The sequence below is a fragment of the Camarhynchus parvulus genome, chromosome 3 (assembly GCF_901933205.1).
Source record: "Camarhynchus parvulus chromosome 3, STF_HiC, whole genome shotgun sequence".
Classification (NCBI taxonomy): Eukaryota; Metazoa; Chordata; class Aves; order Passeriformes; family Thraupidae; genus Camarhynchus; species Camarhynchus parvulus.
In genome coordinates this window covers 49,863,873-49,874,814 of record NC_044573.1, presented here as the reverse complement: position 1 = coordinate 49,874,814, position 10,942 = coordinate 49,863,873, and the positions used below count along the sequence as shown (strand labels likewise).

General features: G+C 45.9%; 1 protein-coding gene across 1 annotated transcript; it reads left to right on the top strand.

Moving 5' to 3' along the window:
* The first annotated feature begins 2,841 nt into the window (after positions 1–2,841).
* Positions 2,842–6,802, top strand: LOC115902243. The gene has a single exon (XM_030945623.1). It carries the CDS (start codon positions 3,445–3,447, stop codon positions 4,288–4,290), a length of 846 nt encoding a protein of 281 aa, XP_030801483.1. The 5' UTR covers positions 2,842–3,444; the 3' UTR covers positions 4,291–6,802.
* Positions 6,803–10,942: the final 4,140 nt, after the last annotated feature.

The following is a 10,942-nucleotide window of genomic DNA, read 5'->3' as shown; positions in this document are numbered from 1 at the left end:
ATGGAAAGCAGCTTCTTGCTCCCACAGTTACAGAATTGCCAAAAAACTGCACTGAGCGAGCAGGCAGGGCCATGATGAGCTCCCCCAAGGGCAGTGTCCTGCCAGACAGCAGGGACAGCACCAGGGCTGTCACCTTCCGGCCAGTGGTGCCTGCCTTGACTCAGTGTCCCCCTGGGCCTGCAAGAGATTTAGAAGGGTCAGGAGCATCCTTGCAGCTCTGCCAGAAAAAGAAACATTTTCCAGTTTTAACCTCTGGAAACAGACAATGTGCATGGCTACCTGAGAGAGATAGGGTGTCCCTAAGAAAGTCTGTACTTCTGCTGAATTTTAAAAATTCAGTAGAAATTTTAAATGCTTCCTTTTCAGCATGATGAATGCTTTAAATCCCCACTCTGTAAGTATTTAAGCTTCATTTTCTTTCCTATATCACTTCCTTTAGCACAGAGAGAAACAACCTTCACTGGTTTCAGTTAACCTATCTTCACATTTAAGTCATTCAATATTTACATTTTTTACACTTGTTTTCTTTTCTGAGTATTTCATGTGGTAACAACCCATCCCAGAAAAGCAGACCATATAAATTAATGAGAAAAAGTATCTTTCTGGAATAAACACAGAGACTGTGAATATTTCAAAAACATCAGTACATCAGTGCATTTAAAATTTAGATTTATTTCTTAACTTGGTTTAACTGGCAGTCCTAAACCACCTTATTTTATGATACATTATTCCCACCAGAAATATTCAAGCTGTCAAAGGAGTTTATTTTAGTTTGCAAACATAAGAACCAGTGAAATAGGTAAAGTAGACTTCACTGGCAGTGAAATCCCATTCACTCAGTTTAGCTAAGGCTTTTTACTGCATTTAGATGTTGCCTCAGGCTTTGATTTCTGGCTATTATTCTGTGCTCTGATCTGTTCTAAGTGCCTTTTCCTGCTTACAGATGCAGGAAAAACATGCAAAAATATTTGCAATATTAGGATGTGATCCACATTTTCAGAAAAAAAAATTAGAGTGGTAAATGTACCTTTTTGAAAGTATCTATTAATAAACTTAAAAATTAGTAATTTCCAATCAAACAAACACACAGCCTTATGAACCCTGGCAGATTTGTTGCTGTGGGTTCTTTTCAGCTGGCACCTGAACTGACCTCTTTGCTCAGTTTCTTCCTACTGTGTTTTATATTGAAGTCCACCTCATTGATGGTACTCCTGTAGTTTAAACATACCATACAAAGAATCACTCCTCCCCATTCAAACATGCCAGCGAGCAGGATGTATTTTTTATCAAACAACTACCCAAAACAAACATGTCTAAGAATTAATGAAGACATTATGTCCCAAAATAAAACCAGGAGAGTTCAATATGACAAAATTACTGCTTCCCATCCTCTGATAATCAATCCTGACAGCTTCCCCATCGCAAAACTAATTCTTTGGATTCCTTATGTTCCTAAACCCCTGATTAAACACCATTTTGCCTGTTTGCACCATGTTCTTCTCACCAGTTTCTATAAATATTGCCCATGTACACTCAGTGGTACTGTCTGTAACACAAAACCAGTGGGAGCATTCCAAGTTGCAAAGCTATCCATTGGTAACCTGTTTGGACAGAGGTGTTAAGAAAGGAGGCTTTGTTCTTTATGTTTTAAACACTAGATGGCATTGCTTCCTCCCCCTGCCCCCCAGGGAAAACTTGAAGATGAAACTTGCCTTGATTAATGTAAGAGAAGAATTAGTGGTTTGCAAGTTTTGCTATGACTTGATAGGCCCTTCAAAGCCTTTCCTGTAAATGTTAACTCTCGAGTGTGCCACCAAGCCTTTGGTTTGTATTCCTCTGTCTGCAGCCCCCATACTTCTCCATGCAGCAAGGAATTTCTGAAGCACTACTGATGGAATGGTTTCCTTCAGGATTCCTTTAGGTAACGAATGCTAAAGCTACGGGTGATAGATACTATGATGCAGAATATTTTGTTACATAAATTGCGTGTCCTCAAGATGCTAATGAACGCGGATACATCCCTGGACCTTTCCTTCTCCAGCTGATTCTGTTTCTTTCATCACATATATTCATGAGCTCTGGCAGGAGCCAGAACAAGCTATGAGGCAGGAAGGAACTATACAACTGCTTTTCCCCAGGGCCCTTTCCCACAAGAAGAGAGGGATTGGGTTCCTCTCTTTATCATATAGCAGGAGCCAGAGCCAGTAGGGCATTGTCCAATTAAAATTAAATAGCAGCTGTTGACAGTTGCTTGTGGGCTAAATTGGTTCTGTGGGGAATAGCTCATTAGAGCCGGCATCTCCATGAAGAGCTGATTGTGTCCTGAGCGCGGGGGCTTCTAAGGCGGGAACCTGCCTTCGGTCCACACCAGGGTTACGTGCAGCATTTGGTGCTGCCACATTCGCTGTCACGGGCCAGACTTTTCTTCTCCTACCTTGGTGTAAATCTTACTAAAAATTAACCACAGAGAAAGCGCCGTTCCCAGACAGGCTGCTCATCTTCCCCTGCCTTGGAGCGGCACCCCTGGCCTGACCCGCAGCACGGCAGGGGAAAGGGCTGAGCCGAGACGTGTCCCGTCTTGCTTGGCCCCTTTGGCCGAGCAGAGGAGGCCGGGCGGGCTGGCTTCTCCCGGGGGAGTCCCGCTGGACCGAGCGCCGCGGGGCCGGACCGGGAGCAGCTACCTTGGCTGCCCGGGAAGGGTGAGGCTCCAGTTCGGGCAGCCACAGGTAGGCGGCGGCCTCCTGCTTTTCCCAGGTTCGTGGAGGTTTTTTTTCCTCCCTCCCTTCCCTCCTCCTCTTTTTCCAGCTCTCGCTTTCCGGGTTGGGAGTTTGGTGCGTTCAGAAAAGTGCCTGCAACGGCGCGGGGTTCCCCAGGTGGAGCTGGTCCGGGCTTTCTCTCCCCTCCTCCTCTGGCTGCCTTTCCTCCTTTGTGGCCGCATCCAGGGCGCTTCAGTCCCCCTCCCACGCTTCCTCTTTCCCTCCCTCCCCGCCTCATCCTCACTTCGGGGAGAGAAAGCCGGGCTCTTTCCTGTCTCCCGGCCGGCCCGGGCTCTCACCGCGCCCGCCGTGCGGCGGTGCTGCGCCCCGCTCTGCTCCCCCTCCTCTCCCTCCCATCCCCTCCCCTCCCATCCCCTCCCGCCTCCCGGGGCCGCTCCCGCCTCCGGGGGCCACTCCCGCACATGGGCGCCGCTCGGGGCTCCCCCTGCGCCCAGGCGGCGGCGGCGGCGGCTCCCCCCCAGCCCCGCAGCGCCTAGCCCGGCCGCCCTCCCTCCCGCCCCGATTCATTTGTTGTTGTGCTGTTCTCTCTCTCTCTCTCCCTCCCTCTCCGCTCCCTGAACTTTTGTCACCGCGGCCGCTGCGCCGATGAAGACTTTTCGCGCCGGGGACGCCTAGCTCTCCCCGCCACCCCTGCTGCTGCCGTGCCCCGCGCTGCTCCCCGGCCGCGATGCCTTTCCCCCTGCGGACCCTGGAGCCGCTGAAGCTGTGCAGGTTGGAAGAGGCCGGCGGGGATGGCGCGGAGCGGGGCGGCCCGGCGCCCGGGGACCACGCCGGGACGGCGGAGGGGGGCGGCGGGCGCCGCCGCGGCTCGGTGCCGCTCTTCGGGACGCTGGAGCAGGTCAGCTCGTACGCGCTGGTGTCGCTGCTGATGCAGCTCTCCGACCTCTCCCGCTGCGCCGGCGACATCTTCGGCGGGATCCTCAGCGAGGCGGACTCTCTGTGCCACCGCAACGCCCGGCTCCAGCGCCGCCTCGGCGCCCTGGAGGAGCTCCTCGCCCGCCTCGACCACCGCAAAGTCAAGATCCGTGAGTACCACCCTCGCCCGGCGCTGCGAGCTCGTCCGGGACGGTGGCGGGGCGGCTCGGGGAGCGGGAGGACCGCAGGAGGGCGGCCGCCCGGTGGCGGAGCTGTTGGCGCGGCAGGCTGGGCTCTAGTTTGTGATTTATTTGAAAATAGAAAGGAAAGAGGGACACCTAAGCATCCCCGTCTCTCTTTTCCCATACTCCGGGGCGGCGGCCGCCCCCGGTCCCGCCGCGGCTCCTCCGGGGCCCGCGGGTGCCCACGGGCTCTAGCGCAGCGCTGCTCATCCCCCTCCGGGACGCCCGGCCCCGGCTCCGTCCCGGTGGCTCCGTCCCGGGATGTCGCTGACGAGCGGGAGGGGCGGCGTCAGCGTGCGGGACCGGCGGCTGCGGGTGTTCCCCCGGTGCTTCTGTGCGGCCGAGCCCTCGCTCACCGGGGAGAGAACGTGTCCGCGGGCGGGCAGCGGGCGGGGGGCGCCAGCACCGGGAGCTGAGAGCGCTGCCATCCCGGGGGAGTTTGTTTATGTGCTTATGCCGGGTATGCGCTAGACTTGGGATCAGCCGAGCTTCTGACAGTTCAGCCCACATGCCTGATTAATTCTTTTGTATGTGCATGGAAAGACCTCAGTAAATAGAAACCTAGATGTATTTTGCAGCTGGGTTTGTGTCTCTCAGTTCTCTCGAGCTTCTGTTCTTCGCGCAGAGCTGATCTCAAACTTTGGAATTTCAACTTCATACGGAGCTCAGGCAGCAAGATGTAGATTCGGCCTCAGATTCCTAAGTACTGGCAGCATGGGAGGCTGTTCTTAAGTTTTTTCAGAGCCTGTAAAGTGGCCCTTAGAAGTGACTAATTGTACACCTACACAGAGCTATAGAAAAAGGTGGTTTGTTTTTTTTTTTCCTGAGCTTGGTCCAATTTTGCAGAAAGGACCCAGTAAAAATTGCATCTGGTGCATGAAGTTTTGTTTATGCTAGACCCAGCTCCCCACAAACAATGTGGGAGATGGCTTGCAACATCAGCTTAGCTTTCTCAATGTGCTGGAAACATTCAGGAACCCAAAGAGTTGTGTTGCAACTTTTGTGGCAGCTATAGAAGGTGTAAGCCCAGCCTAAATAGGGTTGTTGCTCAGAGTCCACCGACAGCTTTTTTCTGACTGGAAGTAGAAACCTTGCTTTCCATATGGCACACTTATGAGCGAAATTGATAAGGAAATAAGTTAATTGATAATTTCAGAAATAAGATTTAAAGAGTATGAAACTTAACCTGTTTCATTGCAGAAGTATTCCTTATGGTATGCTTGAGTATGTGATTTCTCTGGGGGAGGACACCTCCATCATCCATACCAAACCTTGTGGTTTTTAAGGGTGAGGGTAAAGTTTGTGCTAACCAGTTTTACTGTTTTAGGTGCTTTATAACTGAATGATAAACGTAAGGACAATTTCTTCCTCACCAGGACAAGTATAACCTTTCCTGCCACTATAGTTGTGTTAATTAGGCGTGGTATGGTGCTGTCACACTTGGAATGCAAGTGTGTTATTACTGAGGATACCTGCAGTATAGTGGTATATTAAATTGATTGCCTGATAGGAAGCAATATTTATTTATTTCAGTTTAAAGAGAATGCTAATGATTACCATACACTGATGCAATGTATATAAAGGCAAGGGGGAAATAAGGCTACTGCTGCACTGAAACCCTGAAATTCTAGGTGTCAGACTCTTAGTGATTGTATTCTTTCTTAGTCATCTTTTTGCACAAATTATATATTCGTGAATTGTTGGTGTTGTTGTTATAGCTCAGTTTTTCAGACTAAGCCTGTTATTGCTTTTAATTTGATGGTCTTTGCTCTTGTGATCGTACGCCCAAAATGGGATGCAGTTCTTATGTTTGATTTTAAATTCTTTCTAAGTGTCATATCTTCTGTTCATTCAGTTTTGCTACTTTGCTGCTGCTGCTGCTATATTCACTTTTCAAAGATCTCGTTCATTTAAGTCTAAGAGAATTAATGATTATTTAGCTCTATTTTTTTGTGTGTGTTTTGGTTGGTTGTTTGTTTTTTGTTGGGGTTTCTTGTTTTGTTTGTAAAGGAAGGTTATTTTATTTACCTGTTCAGTCAGTAGGAATTGATGTGTAGGCTGAGCATATTGTCATGAAACTGCACATAAAGCTATGACGATTCCTATAGGCTTTCTGGATACTGCACTCTGCTCAAGGAGATCAGGTAGGATGCTCAGTTGCAGTTAGAGTCATGAACATCTCTGTAATACAAACCATCAAGACTTGTCTGCAGATTTAACCCTGTTCCTGACATTAAAGGGAACTATATGGAAAACAAAGAAAATGGTTTAATAATGCTGTCTTTGTTTGGGAACAACAGCAAGGGGGATTTTTCCTTCCAATTTTTGAAGCCTCATAGAGAAAGCTGTTTGCTGGTGCAGGATGTAAGAACAACAAGGATTGTATAATTGCTTTCCCATTTACTAGGTTTTTACTAATCATAAACCTTTTCAGATATTGTAAACTACTGCACCTTTTGTGGTGCACAAGTACACACACAGGTGCAGAATGACATTGTATCAGATGACTTAAGTAATTTGCTCTTGCATTCAGGATGAGGGGATAGGACACTGTACACCTACTTTTCAAATCACGGGTAATTTCTACTTGAATAAATGTCTTTTGTTCTCTTTGTGAGGCCCAGACAATAATTTCCTCTTGCAACTGAAGGTCCCAGAACAACTTTTGAGATCCCAGCATGATGTTGTATGGGAACGACCAGCAGAGGACTAGAAAACTTCAAATCTGGGTTACAACCACTTTTTGGGAAATAGCTGCAAACTGGCACCTGGTAGAAGATATGCAATGTGTGTCCATGGTGCTTGGGAAAGTACATACTTAGAAATTGTTGGTTTGTGGTTTTGTTTTTTTTTTTGCACTATCATAATTTTGTTTCAAAGTTAAGTTTACATGCAGTACCCTTCCGATAAGAGGGGTCCATCAGTGTTTGTTCCTGGCTGAGCATGGGCAGGGGTGTGAGGGAGGGAAAGCAGGCAGAACAAAGCTCTTTGTCTTCACTCAGTCACTCTCTGCAGTCATTGACTGTGCTTGCTGCTCTGTCTGTACAGTGCGTCCTTGTGTGTGTGTAGGATCCATATGCTCCTAGATCTAGATGTTAGAGTATGAATAGGTAAATGTGCCTCAGATGATCTCTGATGTTTCTCTTTGGTTACAAACTCACTGGTATTCTGTAGGGAATGCATTAGTTCAAGGACATCCATTCACTGCCCCACATGGGAGAGAACTTTCTGATGTGGCAAACTGGTTAAGGGTGTGCTGTAGTGCAGTAGGTGCTATGTCTATGCAGCCCTTACTAGGGATAAACTTCCCCATGTCTGGAATTCAGCTGTGTCCTTCAGCTGGGAGGCATCCTTTCCAAGGCTCTTGTACTGGTGTGCCACATGTACTCGGAGAGTTTAATTTCATGTCTGCTTCAGCACTTTGAAGGCAGCTTTCAGATGTATGCAATCTTGGTGATGGCTGAATTTTCAGATTCACTAGAATGACTCTGCTTTCTCTGGTTTGGTTTAGCTCTCTCTAATTTTTTGTTTACGGTGGTAGAGAAGTTTTTCGCTCTATCCCCCCAACTGAGAAAATTGTGCTTGTCTTGATTTCAATACAAGACTATTTTTAAGGCCAGTTAGTAAAATGGTTTCCTGACATGTGTTTGAGCTTTGCATAATAAGCAGGGTGTTGTGCCACAAGAAGGGACATCAAAATATGGTGAGACACAGCCCTATGGGCTGATGACTGCTTTATAACTCATGGTGATGGGAGGCACTAATGGCTGAAGGTGCCTTATAAAATTCAAGTGTAGTATGCAGTACTTGTGACCTTAGTTCAGCTGCACTAGTCATATCTAGAGAATTAATTGGATTCAGTACATTTTTGAACAGTCTTTCATCAGGTTTTCATTAAGCTTATGTGTGTTGCTGTTTTGCATGATGTTTTGTCATATGTTTCCAGCATCCAGCTGCCATAATGTGTTTTACACCACGGGACTTGCCTAACAGCTTTTTATTTTCTAGCAGTGTGCATCTGTAGCTGTGACCTAGCATCAGGTGATGGAGTTTTTCATCACTTTTGGTTCTCAAATGCCAGAGTGGGTGAGGACAAGTGCCTCTTTGAAGTGATCAGAGCTCATCAAAAGGCATATGATGGCTGCAGAGAAATCTTGCATGAATTACAAGGCCAGCTCTTGGGAAATGCTGTGGGGCCTTAAACAGTCATTGTTTTTGTAGGGCATGAAGAAGGACATTTTTTCCATTAATATTTGTCTTCTGCCATCTGCTGTTATTTATGCAAAAAATATTATTGCTGTCCTTTTCTGTAAATCCCAATGGTTTGACAGACTGGAAGGCTGTTCCTTCCATCCTCTCTGCTATTTATTTTAAAGTCTTTCTGAAGAGATTATTTGAGAGAGATGCTGGGAGTTTAACCTAATGACAACTTCTGGTTCAGTGTCTCCACTAGCAGGATGGGGTTTGGCCAGTTGCACCTCCTGTTTTAACAAGGAACTGATTTTGTGGGAGGGAGGAAATGCTACCTCCTAATTAGTGTTGCTTAAAATCCTTCAGTGTTTGATTTTAAAGGCACAGCATAATAATTTGATTTTGATGCACAATGTCTATACATATGTATGTTTTTGTTGTTTTTTTTTTCCCCTCCAAGTTTAAGGACATTAATGCAAGAGAGCTGGGAGTGTGGGGAGTAAGGCTTTCTATTTGTCTGCATGATGGAAGGACAATCCAGTTTACACTTCATCTCCTGCTATTTTGTTTAGTAAGTATTTTCCACTCTTTGTGTGCAAGGCAGTACTGGAGCACATTTCCTGCTTTAGCTGAACAGGAAGCTTTATTCAACTTATTCCTAGGGAAACCCCTCCTCCATCCCAAGCCACCAAAAGTGAGCATTATTTGAGACAGTATCAGCAGTAGGCAGCAGATGAAGGGGCTGGCTGGCTTTCTATAGTTTCTGGTGTAAGGACAGAGAATACGTGATATTCATCATCCTGCAGCAATAAGAAGAATCCTTCTTCAGAAAATAAGGGATAAAAAAAAGTCAAACAACACACCCCCACAAAAGAAAACAAAACACACCACAACCAAAATCCCCAAACTAACCACCAAAACCACAGTGTGCTCATGAGAAAGCTTTGGTGAAGAAAAGACAGGCTTTTAGGTGAAGAAAAGACAGGCTTTTAGGTGAAGAACTCTGTTCTAGCACTATTTGGGAGCTACAGTTCATCCATGATTGCAGATGCTTGAAGTGACTGCACTGTGGTACTTCTCTCTGTACCACAGTGAGAGAAGATTCAACAGCAAAGTTCAACCATGTTAAACAGTTAATTCCTAAGTTCCCCCTGGGAAAGAAAAGAAGAAATTTTCTCTTTAACCCTGTTGTAATTATTCAGTTTGCTACTCAGAAGCAATATAACTCTTGTTTTATTTAGCTAGTGCAAGACTAATTATCTGTGGAGATTCAACCTGATCCAAAGGAGATTTCGTTTGAAATAAGCAGGAAGAAAGTCTGAGTTAGAAAAAGATTTCCCATGGGGATGGTGGGCCAAGTAGTTGTCCTGCTGAGTGGCAAAGCTCCAGCTGAATTCAGTTTGATGAGGGTTTGGCTTGCTGTTCTGAAAACAGTTGACACTCTTTGGCTGAAATGTAGGGCTGCTTTGTACATGGCCCAGAACCTATTATACACCACCTACGAACATTTATTTCCATGGAACTTATGAGTGGCTTGATCATTCAGGAAAAGAGCGTTTAGGAGAGGTAGTTAATGAATTAAACATACTTGTATTTAGTTGTTCTCAATTAGGATCTATTTTGAAGGTTGCTAGATATTTTAGGATGCACTAAAATGTCCTCAGAAGTTTTTCTTCCTATTAGTATTGGCACACTCTCGTCTTGGTTGAGTGCAAGTTAGTAATCTTGTTCTTGTGGGCTTCTCTCTAAGCTAATATGAATCTCCTGCAGAAGAATAATTTTTTGGATGAGCCTATTAACAAACATAGAACAACACAGTGGAGAGCCACTGAAATTCCTCAAACTGTCTATCCTGGAATTTAAACCAGCCTCTAATCAACAGAAAGTGGGATCAGGCTTTCAAGGGGGGTTGGGAGCAGCTTATCCCACACATGCTTAGTGTTCCCTGCATCTTCCACTGAAGTGTTTGGTGCTGGCTGCCCTCAGCCATGAGGTACTTCATTTAATGTTGCCCAGGCCAGATTCACTGTGGTAATTCCTGGCCTTTTCCTGTGTTTCTGGGTGAAGGAGCAGCAATTTCCCTTTCCTCATCTTCCTTTCTTTTCGCCTACATGCTCAAATAAATGATAAAATAAATGATGGCATGTTCTTTGCTTCCTGTTATCTGGAGCACTAGTGCAGCAGAAACAGAAAGGAGGATTGGGAAACTGAAGGAATTAAAAGACACACATTGAAAGCTTGGCAATTATGCAAAGCCCCAGTTTCTTTTGTAGTCCTAAACTAGCTATCAGCAGGCGAGATCAAAGCTGTCCACCCTAACAGTTAACAAGATCAATTAAACATGCTAATTAAATGTTGTTCTTGGCTGTAAGTTGGATAGGAAACCTGCTGGTTAGATGGCAGTCTCCAGAAAGCCTGGATGTCATGCAACTTAAGAGACTAGAAAAAATATTTTGCTACCTGTGGGTTTAGCACAGATTAATGTGGGTGGACTTTGCGAGTTGTTTGTACTTATATCCTGCCATATTTTAGTTGGGCAGGGCTGCTTCTGGCTTCAGGCTGTCATGGGTTTTTTCTCTTTGTCATTTGTAAATTATGGTGATTTAAGTTAGGCTGGTTTTATTTATTTATTTATTGGCCTCTTGTCCTTTAATCAGCATTGTGCATATGAGATTTCATTGCCCTTCAAGAACTAGGAGTAGTTAGAGTATAAATGTTTAAGGTCCAATGAATGTGATTGAGCTTCAGGCACTCTGCAGTCTGGAGGCAGCGTAATTACTCCTGCAGAGAGAGGCAGAACCCAGTAATTGCTTTGCTATCACTCTTCTGGGTAGTTACCCTGTTGAAGCCACTGGACTACGCAGTTTTTAGGTCAAG

Excerpts from the sequence above, each read along its gene's own strand:
- LOC115902243 (XM_030945623.1), top strand. The coding sequence starts at position 3,445 with ATGCCTTTCCCCCTGCGGACCCTGGAGCCGCTGAAGCTGTGCAGGTTG.